Genomic DNA, 18989 nt, shown 5'->3' with positions numbered 1-18989 from the left:
TACCAGTCACAGTGTCGGGCACGAGATGCAACTGAAATGTTGAGGGTGAGGAGAGAGCGAGAGAGGATGGAGGAAGCTTCCCTTGAAGCGCTGGGCATCTTGTTACCTGAATTAGGCCCACAGAATTATACCTACGGAGGAGCGGCTTCTATAGAGGAACTTCAAATGTCTTTGAACTTCCGAGTTGGTTTAAAGGTGGACCAGAGCAAGCGTTAGCTAGCTAGCTTGTTTGTGCAGAGCGGCACTAGAAATAAAAACACATCTTACCTTTTTGTAGTTAATAAATCCAATGTGAAACGTGATAACTATAGCATCCTTAACTAGCATTGAAAAAGTCAACCTATTCTTCTCTAATTTAACATCTCTCCCTAATTTCTGAATTACGCTTGTACCGTTGTCAGTAGGCTTCAGTAACCTATGTTTCAGAGGGGAGGGGCAGGTAGCCTACACACACACGCACACCTACTAAAAAAAAAATTCTAGTTGTCAGGCAGACGCTGGAATACGTTTCTGAGTAACAGAGTGAAGGTTTTACATAGGGGCTTTGTTGGCACTTTGTTTGTTGTGTGGGACTGGAAAAAATGCCCGGAATGTTATTAACCGGTTCCCATGCTTTTAAAATAACGGTTCTGTTCCAGAACAGTATAGATCACTTTTTTTCGGTGAGTGTTCTGTTCTTCAAATCATTTTGTTAGTTTCCGTTTTTTGGTCAACCAGTTCCAACCCTTGCTGTAAAGTGCTTTATTTATAGATTTAAAATATTCTCATTCTGTGTAAGCATTTTCTCATGTTTGACAGAAATCATTGACACTTTGGTTGGTTAGGTTTTTTTGTTTAGTTTATTTGAAATTGTTGAAGATATATAAAATAATGCAATATGTTCATCAATATATTTACAATTCCATTTCTTCATATACAGTACTCATCAAATACAATATACATAATATTACAGTACAAATCTGGTGTATCACGTTTCAAACAATAAATAGTGCAATATAGTACTTTGGTGCTTTGGTACTCGTATTTGTGCCAGCCAGCCACAGATTTCACAATCATACTCAATACATCTCTCTCAGCCACCTGTCATACAAAGAGTAGTTCAACATCAAACATGCATCCAATTCTGTGGTGCTATTGAACCGGAGCGTGGAGGGATGGGTGTCGTCTGGCATACTGGCTAGCCCAGCTCCAATACATCCTGGCTGAGAGGCAGGACAGAGGGTGGGCTAGGGGGCAGCACCAGTACGGCACCCCCCTGGGCCTGTTGAGGGGGTAATAGGGTGCGTGCAGGGCATACGGGAGCTGTCCTGTCACCCTGCGGATCCTGCGGCGAGCTCGGCGGCGATGGTAGTCCCCATTGGAGAAGTCTTGGAAGTTAGCGGGGTGGATGGCCCAGAAATGGCCTTTACCATTGTCACTCCGACCAGCCTTCACAAAGCATTCGTTCAGGGACAGGTTGTGTCTGACGCTGTTCCTCCAGTTCTTATCCTATAGAACAACAATAATGTTTACATATGAGACATGAAGAATAAAGGTGATTCATGAATTAAGTGTTGTATGTGGCCCTGGAACAGAAATGATCCAACATCATCCTTGTACTCAATTATTAGAAACCAGAAATGGTATTCTCCCATGGCTGAATCCATCGTATACATTGTACAGAGAATATTAACAATTTTCCCTTGCATTTATTTCATTGGTGCCAGGCCATGTAAAAGGGCCATAGTGACGTTTGACAGACGAAACCACCACGTTCACCTTGTTTAATTCCCCTAATTCCATGAGGTAAACCTGTTGTTACACCTGTTAAAGACCTAGTTTTAGTTCTTAACCCGTTGCGGCTATCAACAGAATTACCTACAGCCTTTAGGTTACTCAGTTAAACCTTCCATGCAACAACAGAATCAGCTGAGCCAGGTTCATGCATGCAGTAATTCTACCCATTACCGTGCCAGAGCACCCTTTTTCAACAGTTCACAATGGGAATATAGTGAAAAGAGAAAACGGCAGATATACTTTTTCACGCTCTTTATTTTAAAATGCTGTCTTTTGACTACAGTGGAGGATGTGCGTAATGTCCCAGAATAGTACTTTAGGTTTTGGAAACTTTCCACGCACTAGTCATTTCTTGATCAAACAGCTTTGCAAAGGTTTTTCTCATGAGTATCTAATGTAATCTAGTTAAATTGATTAGAATTACAGACTATTGCCAATACAGCTTTGCAACAGCTAGGAGCGGGAGCTGTGGTGTTGGAGGGCCAGTAGGAGGCACTCTTTCCTCTGGTCTAAACAAAGATCCCAATGCCCCAGGGCAGTGATTGGGGACACTGCTCTGTGTAGGGTGCCGTCTTTCGGATGGGACGTTAAACGGGTGTCCTGACTCTCTGAGGTCATTAAAGATCCCATGGCACTTATCGTAAGAGTAGGGGTGTTAACCCCGGTGTCCTGGCTAAATTCCCAATCTGGCCCTCAACCATCACGGTCACCTAATAATCCCCAGTTTACAATTGGCTCATTCATCCCCCTCCTCTCCCCTGTAACTATTCCCCAGGTCGTTGCTGCAAATGAGAACGTGTTCTCAGTCAACTTACCTGGTAAAATAACGGTAAAAATAAAAAAAATAAAAAAAAACAGGGAGTTGGCCATGTCAATTCCAATTCAATTCAGTCCGTGTTTGAAGTGAATTGAAATTGAATTTCAAGAATCAAAAACAATCTGCTTTGAAAATAAATGGCACTTTTTTCAATTCTTGAATTGGAATTGGAATGTATCTCCTGAATTTAAATTAAACTGATCCCAACCCTAGTTCAGACAAATATTCAACTTGGAATGAACCCTGAATTGAATCACTTGGACATACCTTGTTCTTGAAGTAGGGGTAGCTATCCATGATCCAGTGATAGATGTCACACAACAACAGCTTCTTCTCCTCTGAAGCAAGTATGGCCATAGAGATAAGGGCAATGTAGGACTGGGTGGGCTTGTCCCGTGGACTGTCTGTAGTGGTCGCCTCTTGATCGTCTTCCACTTTGACCTCTTCCTCCTCTTCATCCTCCTCCTCTGACCCCTCTTCTCCTTCTGGCCCCTTCTCAGGGCTCCCAAGTTCGATACTTTCCCTCCCTGAGAGGATGTCAGGACTCCGCTCCTCCACTGAACTATGAAGGGTCTGCTCTGCTGGGGGACTCTTTGCCTCCTCTCTCATGCTCTTACTGTCCTTGTTGTACAGCAGGTAGTCTATGGTGAAGCGTAGTCCCAAGCGCTCCCGGACAGTGTTGCAGCTGCTTCTGTCCTCCATGGGCCTTATTGGACTTTTAAGGCAGTTGCTTAAAACACTTTAAATGTAGATGACCTATTTCCACCACAATAGGCAATCCTCAGATTCTTCACAGATGTTTTTGTTTCTCAGTTTCCCAGTAATGGTCTATGACACTGCTGTGCATCAAGTAAGATGCCTCTCTTCAATGTCCTTTGGGCTAAGTAAGTTAATGACTGCAGTCTCTTTGGTCACAAGATCAAGTTAGGACAATTAAATGGGATAGTCCCAATTTACCCTGATTGTTTGATAACTCAACTCAATGTGATGCCAAAGCCTGTATAGCTTAAGGACAATCAAACGTGTTATACCACATTGATCTGATAGAAGAAGAAAAAAATGAAGAAAAAAATAATTTATGCAGTGTTATTTCCTTGCTCAAATGTATTTTGTGAATACTAGATCAGAATGGATCAGAGTTGTGATGGTACCACTATTTAAACGTCCGTAAATGTATCCCTCACAGTGAGGGGCAATAGAGACAGGAGAAGCACAGGTAGGGGGTCTAATCAAGGCGGATTAATTTTATTAAACCACAGCAAATCTTTGTAATTACGGGAGATTAAACACTGATTTAGTAGGACATGGTGTTCAGAGGGTGCTTCAGCAGCACCAAAAGGCATTTAAACAGCATTATCCCTACTTAAATGGGTTTGGACAGAGGATGCTCCGTATAGTGCACATTATCAGAGTTACTGTAAGAGATTCTGTTATAAAACAGTAATACCTTTATCATAAATTATGTGCTACAATCAAAAAACATCCCCACAGCATGATGCTGCCACCTCCATGCTTTACCGTAAGGATTCGGCAAGGTTTCCTCCAGAAGTGACGCTTGGCATTCAGGCCTTGTTTTCATCAGACCAAAGAAGTGGGCTGTCATGTGCCTATTACTGAGGAGTGGCTTCCGACTGGCCACTCTACCATAAAGGCCTGATTGGTGGAGTGCTGCTGAAATTGTTGTCCTTCTGGAAGGTTCTCCCATCTCCACAGAGGAAATCTGGAGCACTGTCAGAGAGCCATCGGGTTCTTGGTCACCTCCCTGACCAAGGCCCTTCTCCCCTGATTGCTCTGAATACTTATGTAAATAATGTATTTCTGTATTTTATTTGTTATAAATTAGCAAACCTTTCTAAAAACCTGTTTTCACTTTGTCATTAATGGGATTGATGAGGGAAAAAAATAATTGAATCTAATTTAGAATAAGGCTGTAACGTAACAAAATGTGGAATACTTTCCAAATGCACTGTATAGGCTAATGACAGAAGAGAAGCTGCATGTATGTAACTATAGACAAGTTGAGTGACGAACAGCCAACCAAAATGTTGGAAATTATAAGCAGAAACGTATCTAAATCAGACCAAAAAATTCTGCACCCCCTGTCAAACAATTGTTTGGCATTTTCTATAGCCTGTTAACGGGTTAGGGTTGGGTGCTGGCCTATATTATTTATATTTTTTCTGGGGGTGCTGCAGCACCATCAGCACCCCTAATTCCCGCGGCTATGTGAAAAGATGTGGATTCGTTCATGCCTAAGTATAAAGGCTTAGATATGTCAGCATGTTGACACATACTGTACCCTTTCCAGAGTTAGAATATTCTACAAATACAGTGTCTTCAGAAAGTATTCATACCCCTTGACTTATTCCACATTTTGTTGTCTTACAGCCTGAATTCAAAATGGATGAAAATGTATTCATAATGACAAAGTGAAAACATGTTTTTAGAAAAATGAAATAAATAAATATGTTATTTACATATTCACACCCCTGAGTTAATACTTTGTAGAAACTCCTTTGGTAGCAGTTACAGTTGTGAGTCTTTCTGGGTAAGTCTGGGTAACTTTCCAGATGTTGATTGTGCAACATTTGCCCATTATTCTTTTCAAAATTCTTCAAGATCTTTCAAATTGGTTGTTGGTCATTAATAGACAACCATTTTCAGATCTTGGAATAGATTTTCAAGTAGATTTAAGTCAAAACAGTAACTCGGCCACTCAGGAACATTCACTGTCTTCTTGGTAAGCAACTCCAGTTTCGAATTTTGGCTTTGTGTTTCAGGTTATTGTCCTGCTGAAAGGTGAATTAATCTCCCAGTGTCTGGTGGAAAGCAGACTGAACCAGGTTTTCCTCTAGGATTTTGCCTGTCCTTAGCTTCATTCCATTTATTTTTCACCCTGAAAAACTCCACAGTCCTTATCAATTACATGCATACCCATAAGATGATGCAGCCATCCTTATACTTGAAAGTATGGAGAGTGGTACTCAGTAATATGTTGTATTGGATTTTTCCTAAACATAACACTTTGTATTCAGGATTTTGCTTTACCACTTTTTTTGCAGTATTACTTTAGTGCCTTGTTGCAAACAGGATGCATGTTTTGTAATAATTTTATTCTATACAGGCCTCCTTCTTTTCACTCCGTGTCAATTTAAAAATATATATATATTTCACCTTTTTTTAACCAGGTAGGCCGGTTGAGACTGCGACCTGGCCAAGATAAAGCAAAGCAGTGCGACAAAAACAACAACACAGAGTTACACATGGGATGAACAGTCAAAAACACAATAGAAAAATCTAAGTAAGATTAGGGAGGTAAGGCAATAAATAGTCCATAGTGGCGAAATAATTACAATTTAGCATTAACACTGGAGTGATAGATGTGCAGATGATGATGTGCAAGTAGAGATACTGGGGTGCAAAAGAGCAAAATTAAACAACAATTTGTGGAATGAGGTAGTTTGGTAAGCTATTTACAGATGTGCTGTGTACAGGTGCAGTGATTGGTAAGCTGCTCTGACAGCTGATGCTTAAAGTTAGTGAGGGAGATATAAGTCTCCAGCTTCAGTGATTTTTGCAATTCGTTCCAGTCATTGGCAACAGAGAACTGGAAGGAAAGGCAGCCAAAGAGGAGTTGGATTTGGGGGTGACCAGTGAAATATACCTGCTGGATTGCGTGCTTCGGGTAGGTGTTACTATGGTGACCAGTGAGCTGAGATAAGGCGGGGCTTTACCTAGCAAAGATTTATATATGACCTGGAGCCAGTGGGTTTGGCGACGAATATGAAGCGAGGCCCAGCCAACGAGAGCATACAGGTCACAGTGGTGGGTAGTATATGGGGCTTTGGTGACAAAACGGATGGCACCGTGATAATCAAATCAAATCAAAGTTTATTTGTCAAGTGCGCTGAATACAACAGGTAGACCTTACAGTGAAATGCTTACTTACAGGCTCTAACCAATAGTGCAAAAAAGGTATTAGGTGAACAATAGGTCGGTAAAGAAATAAAACAACAGTAAAAAGACAGGCTATATACAGTAGCGGGGCTATAAAAGTAGCGAGGCTACATACAGACACCGGTTAGTCAGGCTGATTGAGGTAGTATGTACATGTAGATATGGTTAAAGTGACTATGCATATATGATGAACAGAGAGTAGCAGTAGCATAAAAGAGGGGTTGGTGGGTGGTGGGTGGGACACAATGCAGATAGCCCGGTTAGCCAATGTGCGGGAGCACTGGTTGGTCGGCCCAATTGAGGTAGTATGCACATGAATGTATAGTTAAAGTGGCTATGCATATATGATAAACAGAGAGTAGCAGCAGCATAAAAAGAGGGGTTGGGGGGGGGCACACAATGCAAATAGTCTGGGTAGCCATTTGATTACCGGTTCTGGAGTCATATGGCTTGGGGGTAAAGACTGTTGCGAAGCCTTTTTGTCCTAGACTCTGCACTCCAGTACCGCTTGCCATGCGATAGTAGAGAGAACAGTCTATGACTGGGGTGGCTGGGGTCTTTGACAATTCTTAGGGCCTTCCTCTGACACCGCCTGGTGTAGAGGTCCTGGATGGCAGGCAGCTTAGCCCCAGTGATGTACTGGGCCGTACACACTACCCTCTGTAGTGCCTTGCGGTCAGAGGCCGAGCAGTTGCCGTACCAGGCAGTGATGCAACCAGTCATGATGCTCTCGATGTTGCAGCTGTAGAACCTTTTGAGGATCTCAGGACCCATGCCAAATCTTTTAGGTTTCCTGAGGGGGAATAGGCTTTGTCGTGCCCTCTTCACGACTGTCTTGGTGTGTTTGGACCATTCTAGTTTGTTGTTGATGTGGACACCAAGGAACTTGAAGCTCTCAACCTGCTCCACTACAGCCCCGTGATAAACTACATCTATTAGGTTAGTATTGTGTAGTAACTACAGTTTTGTTGATCCATCCTCAGTTTTCTCCTACCACAACTCTGTAACTGTTTTAAAGTCACCATTGACCTCATGGTTAAATCCCTGAGCGGTTTCCTTCCTCTCTGGCAAATGAGTTAGGAAGGACACCTGTATCTTTGTATGACTGGGTGTATTGGTACACCATCGAAAGTGTAATTAATAACTTCACCATCCTCAAAGAGATTTTGTAACGTCTGCTTTTTTTTACCCATCTACCAATAGGTGCCCTTCTTTGCGAGGCAGTGGAAAACCTCTCTGTTTTTTGTGGTTGAATCTGTGTTTGAAATTCACTGCACTATTATTGTACACAGAGTGAGTCCATGCAGCTTATGTGACTTGTTAAGCAAATTTTTACTCCTGAACTTTAGTCATGCCTTTAGTCACTTTCGCATTGAGGACATTGAAAAAAGCAGAAAGTAATTACGCACAGATAGAACGAGAAGCCCTAGGCATCGTTTTTGGAGTGTGTAAGTTTCACCAGTATCTGTACGGGAAGAAGTTCACCCTTCTTACAGATCATCGTCCACTAATGAGCATCTTTGGACCGAATACTGGCATTCCGTCACTTGATGCAAGCACAATGCAAAGGTGGGCTTTGTTGTTGTCAACACAAACCTACGGCATCAAGTATCGCAAGTCAGAACTGCAGATGGAGTTTCCAGGTTACCACTACCTGTGGTCAAGCCAGAGTCACGCCAAGTGGACATCTCCTACTTCAGTCAAAGGGAAAGTGCACCAGTCACTTCAACACAAGTGTGAAGAAACACTTGAAACAACTCAGTATTATCTGAAGTAATGGAGATCATCATCAAAGATACTGTAGAGTTGCAGGAGATGCTCCGGAACTGAAACCTTACCTTTCCAAGTGAAATGAGCTGTCAGTACAGTCCAGTTTTCTGCTGTGGGGGAGGAGAGTTACCATTCTGCCTTCGCTGAGGAAACCAGTGTTGCAACAGCTACACTCAGGTCAATGTGGAATGATTCACATGAAGGAGATCTCACAAAGCGAGCAGCCAGGATTGGATGGAAGCATTGAGGAGAAAGCAAGAACATGCTCCTCATGTTAGAAGGTTCACAACATACCTCAACTTGCACCTCTTCATTAGTGGGATTGGCTGGAGGAGGCGTGGCAACGCATACACGTCGACTTCACAAGTCCATTCGAAGACAGAATGTTTCTTGTAGTAGTGGATGCTCATAGCCATCATGAAGTCTATTTCTGCAGAGAAGACAATCGAGAAGCTGGGAGAAGTGTTTCATCGGTTTGGATCGCCACTCCAACTTGTTAGCGACAACGGACCGCAGATAGTGTCCCACAAATTGGCCACGTTCCTACAGGTGAATGGCAGACAGCACATCAGGTCTGCACTGTGTCATCTATCTACCAACAAGCTGGCAGAGAGGCTTGTACATACCATGAAACATGCCTTAAAAGTATCTCAGGGTCAAGGGACACAGCACCAATGTCTGCACAGCTTCCTGCTATCCGACAGGAACACGCCACATTCACCCACCAAGGCTTCGCTTGCATCGCTTCTCCTGAAGAGAGAGCTACACACAAGCTTTGACCTACTCAAACCTTGGGAATGCAAAGGAGACAGTGCGACGTTGACAGGAGAGCCAAGTCAAACGTTTTGAACTGAGAGCAAAGGACATCGCTTTCAATTCTGGAGAAACTGTCTTAGCTAGGAACTACCTCAGAGGACCAAAGTGGGTTCCTGCTACAGTCATTGCTCAGACTGGTTCTGTGTCCTACTGTACACTGTCCAGACTGCAGAGGACGTCATCTGGAAAAGGCACACAGATCAGTTACTGTTGAGTAAAGCCACACCGACAGAATCACCAGAGTGGTCCATAATTGTTACTGGGTGACACCCTGACCCAGCAGTCGTCACCTAGGGCAGTGTTTCCCAACTCCAGTCCTCGAGTACCCCGAACAGAAACACATTTTCGTTGTAACCCTGGACAAACTCATCAAGGGCTTGATAATGATAATGGCGCCGGAGGAGATGGCTATTGTGCTATTGTGTGTGTTTTTTCGCATTATTTGTAACTTAATTTGTACATAATGTTTCTGCCACCGTCTCTTATGACTGAAAAGAGCTTCTAGATATCAGGACAGCAATTACTCACCTTGTATTGGAAGAAGATTTTTTCTTTAACGAGTCGAACGCAAAGGATTTACTTCAGACACCCGACAAGGCCCTCATCCCTGTCATTCTCAGGAGAAGGAGACAGAGATATTTGGACGTAGGTCGGGGTGCCTTGTAAGGATCCGAAGGCGAGTGGGTAATCTGCCTTTACCATCAGTCCTATTAGCTAACGTACAATCATTGGATAACAAAACAGACGAATTATGATCACGTATATCCTACCAACGGGCCATTAAAAACGGTATTATCTTATGTTTCACTGCGTCGTGGCTGAACAACGACATGAATAACATAAAGCTTGCGGCTTTTACGTTGCATCGGCGAGATAGAACAGCCGCCTCTGGTAAGACAAGGGGTGGCGGTCTGTGTACGTTTGTAAAAAAAAAACAGCTGGTGCACAAAATCTAATAGTGTGGAAGTCTCAAGGTTTTGCTCTCCTGAGGTAGAGTATCTCATGATAAGCTGTGGACCACACTATTTACCAAGAGAGTTTTCATCTATATTCTTCGTAGGTGTCTATTTATCACCACTAACCGATGCTGGCACTAAGACTGCATTCAATGAGCTGTATACGGCCATAACCAAACAGGAAAACGCTCACCCAAAGGTGGCACTCCTAGTGGCCCGGGGACTTTAATGCAGGGAAACTTTATTCCATTTTACCTAATTTCTATCTATGTTAAATGTGCAACCAGAGTGAAAAAACTATAGTCCACCTTTACTCCACACACAGAGACGCGTACAAAGCTTTCCCTAGCCCTTCATTTGGCAAATCTGACCATAATTCTATCCTCCTGATTCCTGCTTACGAGCTAAAGCTAAACCAGGAAGCACCAGTAACTCGGTCAATGAAGAAGTGGTCAGATGAAGCAGATGCTAAGCTACGGGACTGTTTTGCTATTACAGACTGGAATATGTTCCAGGGATTCTTCCGATGGCATTGAGGAGTACACCACATCAGTCACTGGCTTCATCATCGATGACATCGTCCCCACAGTGACTGTATGTACCCCAACCAGAAGCCAAGGAATACAGGCAACATCCGCACTGAGCTAAAGGCTAGAGCTAACGCTTTCAAGGAGCAGGACTCTAACCCGGAAGCTTAAAATAAATCCCGCTATGCCCTCAGACAAACTATCAAACAGGCAAAGCATCAATAAAGGACTAAGATTGAATCGTACTACACCAGCACCGACGCTCGTCGGATGTGGCAGGGCTTGCAAACTATTACAGACTACAAAGGGAAGCACAGCCGCGAGCTGCCCAGTGACACGAGCCTACCAGATGATAGAAATAACTTCTACGCTCGCTTTGAGGCAAGCAACACTGATGAGAGCATCAAATGTTCCGGATGACAGTGTGATTACGCTTTCCGTAGCGGATGAGAGTAAAACCTTTAAACAGGTCGACATTCGCAAGACAGATTACCAGGATGTGTACTCCGAGCATGCGCTGACCAAGAGGCAAGTGTCTTCACTGACAACCTGTCCCTGACTAAGTCTATAATACCAACATTTTTCAAGCAGACCGCCATAGTCCCTGTGCCCAAGAACACTAAGGTAACCTGCCTAAATGACTACCGACCCGTACCACTCACGTCTGTAGCCATGAAGTGCTTCGAAAGGCTGGTCATGGCTCACATCAACACCATAGTCCCAGAAACCCTAGACCCACTCCAATTTGCATACCTCCCCAACAAATCCACAGATGATGCATTCTCTATTGCACTCCACACTGCCCTTTTACACCTGTACAAAAGGAACACCTATGTGAGAATGCTGTTCATTGACTACAGCTCAGTGTTCAACAACATAGTGCCCTCAAAGCTCATCATTAAGCTAAGGACCCTGGGACTAAACACGTCCCTCCGCAACTGGATCCTGGACTTCCTGACGGGCCGCCCCCAGGTGGTAAGGGCAGGCAACAACAAATCCACCACGCTGATCCTCAAAACTGGGGCCCCTCAGGGGTGCATGCTCAATCCCCTCCTGTACTCCCTGTTCACTCATGACTGCATGGCCAGGCACAACTTCAACACCATCATTAAGTTTGCCGATGACACATGATGAGACAGCCTGTTGGGAGGAGGTCAGAGACCTGGCCGTGTGGTGCCAGGACAACAACCTCTCCCTCAACGTAATCAAGACAAAGGAGATGATTGTGGACTACAGGAAAAAGAGGACGGAGCAAGCCACCATTCTCATCGACGGGGCTGTAGTGGAGCAGGTTGAGAGCTTCAAGTTCCTTGGTGTCCACATCACCAACAAACTATCATGGTCCAAACACACCAAGACAGTTGTGAAGAGGGCACGACAAAACCTATTCCCCCTCAGGAGACTAAAAAGATTTGGCATGGGTCCTCAGATACTCAAAAAGTTCTACCTCTGTACCATCGAGAGCATCCTGACTGGTTGCATCATTGCCTGGTATGGCAACTGCCCGGCCTCCAACCGCAAGGCACTGCAGAGGGTAGTGCGTACGGCCCAATACATCACTGGGGCCAAGCTTCCTCCCATCCCGGACCTCTATACCAGGCAGTGTCAGAGGAAGGCCCTAAAAATTGTCAAAGACTCCAGTTGCCATAGTCATAGACTGTTCTCTCTGCTACCGCACGGCATGCGGTACCGGAGTGTCAAGTCTAGGACCAAAAGGCTTTTTGACAGCTTCTACCCCCAAGCCATAAGACTCAACAGCTGATCAAATGGCTACCCAGACTATTTGCATTGCCCCCCCCCCCCTTTACGCTGCTGTTACTCTCTGTTTATTATCTATGCATAGTCACTTTAACTCTACCTACATGTACATATTACCTCAATGACCTCAACTAACCTGTGCCCTCACACATTGACTCTGTACCGGTCCTCCCTGTATATAGCCTCGCTACTATTATTTTATTGCTGCTCTTTAATTATTATTATTTTTTTTTTTTGTAATATTTATTTTATTATATATATTTATTTTATTATATATTTTTTACTTAACACTTATTTTTCTTAAAACTACATTGTTGGTAAAGGGCTTGTAAGTAAGCATTTCAATGTAAGGTCTACACCTGTTGTATTTGGCACATCTGATTAATAACATTTATTTGATTTGATGAGTAGTTGACAAGTTGAATCAGGTGTGCTTGTCCAGGGTTACAATACAAACATGTACTGTTGGGGGTACTCAAGGACCAGGACTGGGAAACACTGACCTACAGTTGAGGCTCACAGTCACTTTCTCAGGACACTGACTCAGCCGTACCCAAACAAGACTGTGACACAGGCTACTCACATGCCTACAGCTGTGTCAACGCCACAGTCTAAATACATTGTTGTTAAGAGTCAGGTTGACTGTCATTACCTTATGAAAGATAGGCAGGCACTAGAGGTTTTCACGGTTTCAACAGACACACAATTCCGAGATCCGAACCGGGACCCGAACAGGTCTGGGCCATGAATTCATACTTTTGTCACGGACCTGGTCGGGTCTGATATAATTTCCACGGTCTCGGGTATGTGCAATTAAAATTGATTTACCGACTGGAAACGATTGGACCTGTCCTCTGTTAATTTAGTGTTTGTGTGATGAGAACTATGTGAGCTCGTTATCTGTGACAGCCAATTGCAACTTAATAAAACGTATAGCTTGTGTCCAGCTGAAACTGGTTCTGGCTGCTACCTCCCGTGCGCCTGCTGCTGAGAAGAGAGAGAGCGAGTAAAATTAGCCTTGGCCTCGGCTACTTTCATCTAAGTGATGAAAGTTAGTAAAGAAACAGTATAGTAAAAAGTATAGTGAAAAGAAGCCGACAAGGGGAATGTCCTCTGGGAAAAGTTTTAATATTTTAGTAGACAAAGATGAAAAGAACGTTGTTGTGGCCAAATGGACTGTGTGTAAATCGTTATTCAGATTTGATGCAATTTTCTAACTTTAATTTATTTATTTTTGTATTTATTAGAAAATGTGTAGTCATTATTATTATTGTAAATTGTTATTATTATTATTATTATTTTTATTGTAGGCCTATTTAATCATCTGAACCAGTTCTTGAAATAGCCTATGCAACAAGTATTTTGTTTCATTTTGTTGAGACTTTTGTTGGCTAAATTACAGTACCAGCCAAAAGTTTGGACACTACTACTCATTCGGCCACAACAACGTTCTTTTCATCTATTTTGTTGAGACTTTTGTTGGCTAAATTACAGTACCAGCAAAAAGTTTGGACACTACTACTCATTCAAGGGTTTTTCTTTATTTGTACTATTTTCTACATCGTAGAATAATAGTGAAGACATCAAAACTATGAAATAACACATATGGAATCATGTAGTAACCAAAAAAGTGTTAAACAAATCTAAATATATTTGATATTTCAGATTATTCAAAGCCACCCTTTGCCTCGATGACAGCTTTGCACACTCTTGGCATTCTCTCAACCAGTTTAATGAAGAATGCTTTTCCAACAGTCTTGAAGGAGTTCCCACATATGCTGAGCACTTGTTGGCTGCTTTTTCTTCACTCTGCGGTCCACTCTGCATTTACAAACCATCTCAATTGGGTTATGGATCCACCTCAATTTTCGCCTAAAATGACATACCCAAATCTAACTGCCTGTAGCTCAGGCCCTGAACCAAGGATATGCATATTCTTGATAACATTTGAAAGGAAACACTTTGAAGTTTGTGGAAATGTGAAAGGAATGTAGGATAATATAACACATTAGATCTGGTAAAAGATAATACAAAGAAAAAACTACCTTTTTTGTATTTATTTTGTACAATCATCTTTGAAATGTAAGAGAAAGGGCATAATTAATTATTCTAGCCCAGGCGCAATTTAGACTTTGGCTACTAGATGGCAGCCCTGTATGTGCAACGTTTTAGAGTGATCCAGCGAGATCTTGCGTATCTATTCAAAATGTTGTATCAATTCTGCCCAAATGTGCCTAATTGGTTTATTCATACATTTCCAAGTTCATAATTGTGCACTCTCCTCAAAAAATAGCATGGTATTCTTTCACTCTAATAGCTACTGTAAATTGGATAGTGCAGTTAGATTAACACGAATTTAAGCTTTCTGCCCATATCAGATATGTCTATGTCATGGGAATTTTTTTGTTTCTTACAACCTCATGCTAATCACATTAGCCTACATTAGCTCAACCGTCCCGCAGACGGAACACTGATCCTGAAGAAGATTTATTAAGGTCAGGTGATTGTGGAGGCCAAGTCATCTGATGCAGCACTCCATCACTCTCCTTGGTCAAATAGCCCTTACACAGCTTGGAGGTGTGTTGGGTCATTGTCCTGTTGAAAAAGAAATGATAGTCCCACTAAGTGCAAACCAGTTGGGATGGCGTGTCACTGAAGAATACTATGGTATCCATGCTGGTTAAGTGTGCCTTGAATTCTAAATAAATCACTGACAGTGTCATCAGCAAGCAATCCCACACCATCACACCTCCTCCTCCATGCTTTATGGTGGGAACCCGATTTGGACTCATCAGACCAAAGGACAGATTTCCACCATCTAATGTCCATTGCTCGTGTTTCTTGGCCCAGGAAAGTCTCTTCTTGTTATTGATGTCTTTTAGTAGTGGTTTCCTTGCAGCAATTCGACTTTGAAGGCCTAATTCACGCAGTCTCCTCTGAACAGTTGATGTTGAGATGTGTCTGTTACTTGAACTCTGTGAGGTGCAATCTGAGGTGTAGTTAATTGCCGATTTCTGAGGCTGGTAACTCTAATGAAGTTATCCTCTGCAGCAGAGGTAACTCTGTGTCTTCCTTTCAAATAAAATCAAATCAAATGTTATTGGTCACATACACATGGTTAGCAGATGTTATTGCGAGTGTAGCGAAATGCTTATGTGGCGGTCCTTTCATCATAGTGCTTGATGGTTTTCACGACTGCACTTGAAGAAACTTGCAAAGTTCTTGAAATGTTCCAGATTGACTGACCTTCATGTCTTAAAATAATGGAGGACTGTGGTTTCTCTTTGCTTATTTGAGTTGTTCTTCTTTCCAAATAGGGCTATCTTCTGTATACCACCCCTACCTTGTCACAACACAACTGATTGGCTCAAACGCATTAAGAAGAAAGAAATTCCACAAATAAACTTTTAACAAGGCACACCTGTTAATTTAAATGCATTCCAGGTGACTGCGTCATGAAGCTGGTTGAGAGAATGCCAAGGTTGTGCAAAGCCGTCATCAAGGCAAAGGGTGGCTGGCTACTTTGAAGCATCTCAAATCTAAAATATTTTTTGATTTGTTTAACACTTTTTGATTACTAGATGATTCCATATGCGTTATTTCATAGTTTTGATGTCTTCACTATTATTCTACAATGTAGAAAATATTAAAAAAAATATAGAAAAATCCTTGAATGAGTAGGTGTGTCCAAACTTTTGACTGGTACTGTTTGTTGAGTTGAGCACGTTCCAGACAAATGGTTGAACTGAATTCCTGTTTCCTGTCTCCCGTCTCTTGATTGTTGAATTGATTAAAGATGTGGTTATGAAATCTTCGAGACATAACAGTGAACAACAGGCACAATTCCGATATAAAAAAAAAAATCTAAAAGATTCAGGAATGTCACATGCACAGATAAGTACACTTGTAACAACTTAAGCATTATGAAACTTCTATTTGATCAAATACGTCTAATCTATCAAAATAGCAATTCCCTTTTATCTTCACCAAATTTGACACTCTCTATCCCCCCATACAAAAACTCTCCCTCGGTCTGCTTAGCGCTTATTTTAACTAGGACAGATTTGGAGCGGAGTCGACCCTCTCGCCTCTGTCTCTCTGGTTGTAGTTACTGTAATAGAACAAGGTGGGGCATGCAAACCGTTTTACACCAATGATGTGTATAATGTTTACACTGAGTATACAAAACATTAAGAACACCTGCTCTTTCCATTAAATAGACTGACCTGGTGAATCCAGGTGAAAGCTATGATCCCTTATTGATGTCACTTGTCAAATCCACTTCAATCAGTATTTAAATAATTATTTTTAAGCCTTGAGACAATTGAGACATGGATTGTGTATGTGTGCCATTCAAAGTGGAAATGGGCAAGACAAAATATTTAAGTGCCTTTGAACTGGATATGGTAGTAGGTGCCTGGCTCACTGGTTTGTGTCAAGAACTGACCATCCTACCGATACTCGATTTCGGCGATGTCATTTACAAAATAGCCCCCAACACTCTACTCAACAAATTGGATGCAGTCTATCACAGTGCCATCCGTTTTGTCACCAAAGCCCCATAAACTACCCACCCCAGCGACCTGTACGCTCTCGTTGGCTGGCCCTCGCTTCACACTCGTCGCCAAACCCACTGGCTTCAGGTCATCTACAAGTCTCTGATAGGTAAAGGCCCCGCCTTATCTCAGCTCACTGGTCACCATAGCAGCACCCACCCGTAGCACGCGCTCCAGCAGGTATATCTCTCTAGTCACCCCCAAAGCCAATTCCTCCTTTGGCCGCCTTTCCTTCCAGTTCTCTGCTGCCAATGACTGGAATGAATTGCAAAAATCACTGAAGCTGGAGACTCTTACCTCCCTCACTAGCTTTAAGGACAAGCTGTCTGAGCAGCTCACAGATCACTGCACCTGTACATAGCCCATCTGTAAATAGCCCATCCAACTACCTCATCCCCATACTGTATTTATTTATTTATCTTGCTCCTTTGCACCCCTGTATCTCTACTAGCACATTCATCTTCTGCACATCAATCACTCTAGTGTCTAATTGGTATATTGTAATTACTTCACCACCATGGCCTATTTATTGCCTTACCTCCCTTTTCTTACCTCATTTGCACACACTGTATATAGATTTTCTTCAACTGTATTATTGACTGTATGTTTTGTTTATTCCATGTGTAACTCTGTGTTGTTGTATGTGTCGAACTGCTTTGCTTTATTCTTGGCCAGGTCGCAGTTGTAAATGAGAACTTGTTCTCAACTTGCCTACCTGGCTAAATAAAAGTGAAATAAAAAAATAAAAAAATAGAAACGCTGCAGAGTTTTTCACACTCAACAGTTTCTCGTGAGTGCCAAAGGACATCCAGCCAACTTGACACAACAGTGGGAAGCATTGGAGTCAACATGGACCAGCTTCCCTGTGGAACACTTTCGACACCTTGTAAAGTCCATGTCCAGACGAATTGGGGCTGTTCAAGAATGAGAGGAATGAACCCCCGGTGGACTATATTGCCCTCGTCTGTCCAAGTTGAAGAACTACTACTACACCCTGCCTACACCATCCAAGTAGCCTGAATGAGACATGTGGTAAAATGTATCATTAAATAGAAATTATTCCATAATAAAAAAATACTGAAGATAATTATGTCATTGTCAAGAGAACATACACCTCTATTTTAATTTACAATACCAACATCATGTAGTAGCCTATCAACCTTAGAGCCAACACTGTTTGATTATAATATGGAGCTGATATTTTACAGAACTGGAGGTTTTGTAAGACACTGACTGTCCTGTGAATATAATTTTTGCTCAAATTTGTATGTGTGCAAGCAAACAACTTATGATAAAGCACACAGGAATGGTATTAAAGTAGGCCAACATAGAGCAGAGCTGGGACAATATATATTGTTCCAATTATCTGTTACTTATCACAGTTAATATGCAAACTTGGGGTGAAAGTCAAATCATGCAAAGATTATATATTAGAGTTTATATTATCCTTTCATTTGATTTTAAACATAAATGGTTTTGGTTTACGAGCTCTGTTCTTCAGCACAAATCAAGAAGTTTGGAAATCCAGAAATGGATTACCAGGGGAGGGTGTGAAATCAAGAGAAAATAATTAACACAGGACTGCTCTTATTCATTGGACTGCATTTTAAAATCGAGAAGCATGTATAACCTCTCTTCCAATGTGACTTCAGTGCACTACATCTGTGTACTGCATTTTGACTTGGCTCCCTGTGAATATTTAGATTATTGTTCAAAATAGATAAAGAGTTTATTCGATATCCAATGGTTCGTTGCATTTCCCGAAGCGGAATATTTCACTCGGACAGGAGTTGATTGGGCCATGCGCTCCTCCCCATTTAACAGGTCATGCGTTCCTCTTGTTTTGAATTTGAATTATTTTCACAATGCATATGCTCTTTGATTCGATAGTATAAAACTCAGCAAACTCAAGCGTTCAGCTACTTAGTGGCTGGTTATGTTTTCTTATAAGTGAGGCCTTACATAGATGGGAGGCCTGTCTCTGAGTGTTTAAAAAAAGTTGTACTGTCACTTTAAAACAATGATGACACGCCTACTTTCAACGTACTCCTTGAAG

At 42.2% G+C, this 18989-nt stretch overlaps 1 protein-coding gene across 1 annotated transcript; it reads right to left on the bottom strand.

The window, feature by feature from the left end:
- Window positions 1-884: 884 nt before the first annotated feature.
- On the bottom strand, window positions 885-3691 carry foxq2 (forkhead box Q2). The gene is made up of 2 exons (XM_071346724.1): window positions 2861-3691; window positions 885-1488 (listed from the first exon to the last, which is right to left on the bottom strand). The coding sequence occupies exons 1-2, from the start codon at window positions 3293-3295 to the stop codon at window positions 1132-1134; spliced, it is 792 nt and encodes a 263-aa protein (XP_071202825.1). The 5' UTR covers window positions 3296-3691; the 3' UTR covers window positions 885-1131.
- Between the last annotated feature and the right edge of the window lie 15298 nt (window positions 3692-18989).

The sequence above is a fragment of the Salvelinus alpinus genome, chromosome 16 (genome assembly GCF_045679555.1).
Source record: "Salvelinus alpinus chromosome 16, SLU_Salpinus.1, whole genome shotgun sequence".
NCBI lineage: Eukaryota > Metazoa > Chordata > Actinopteri > Salmoniformes > Salmonidae > Salvelinus > Salvelinus alpinus.
The sequence above is the reverse complement of the archived record's forward strand: the minus strand, read 5'-3'. Positions and strand labels throughout refer to the sequence as shown.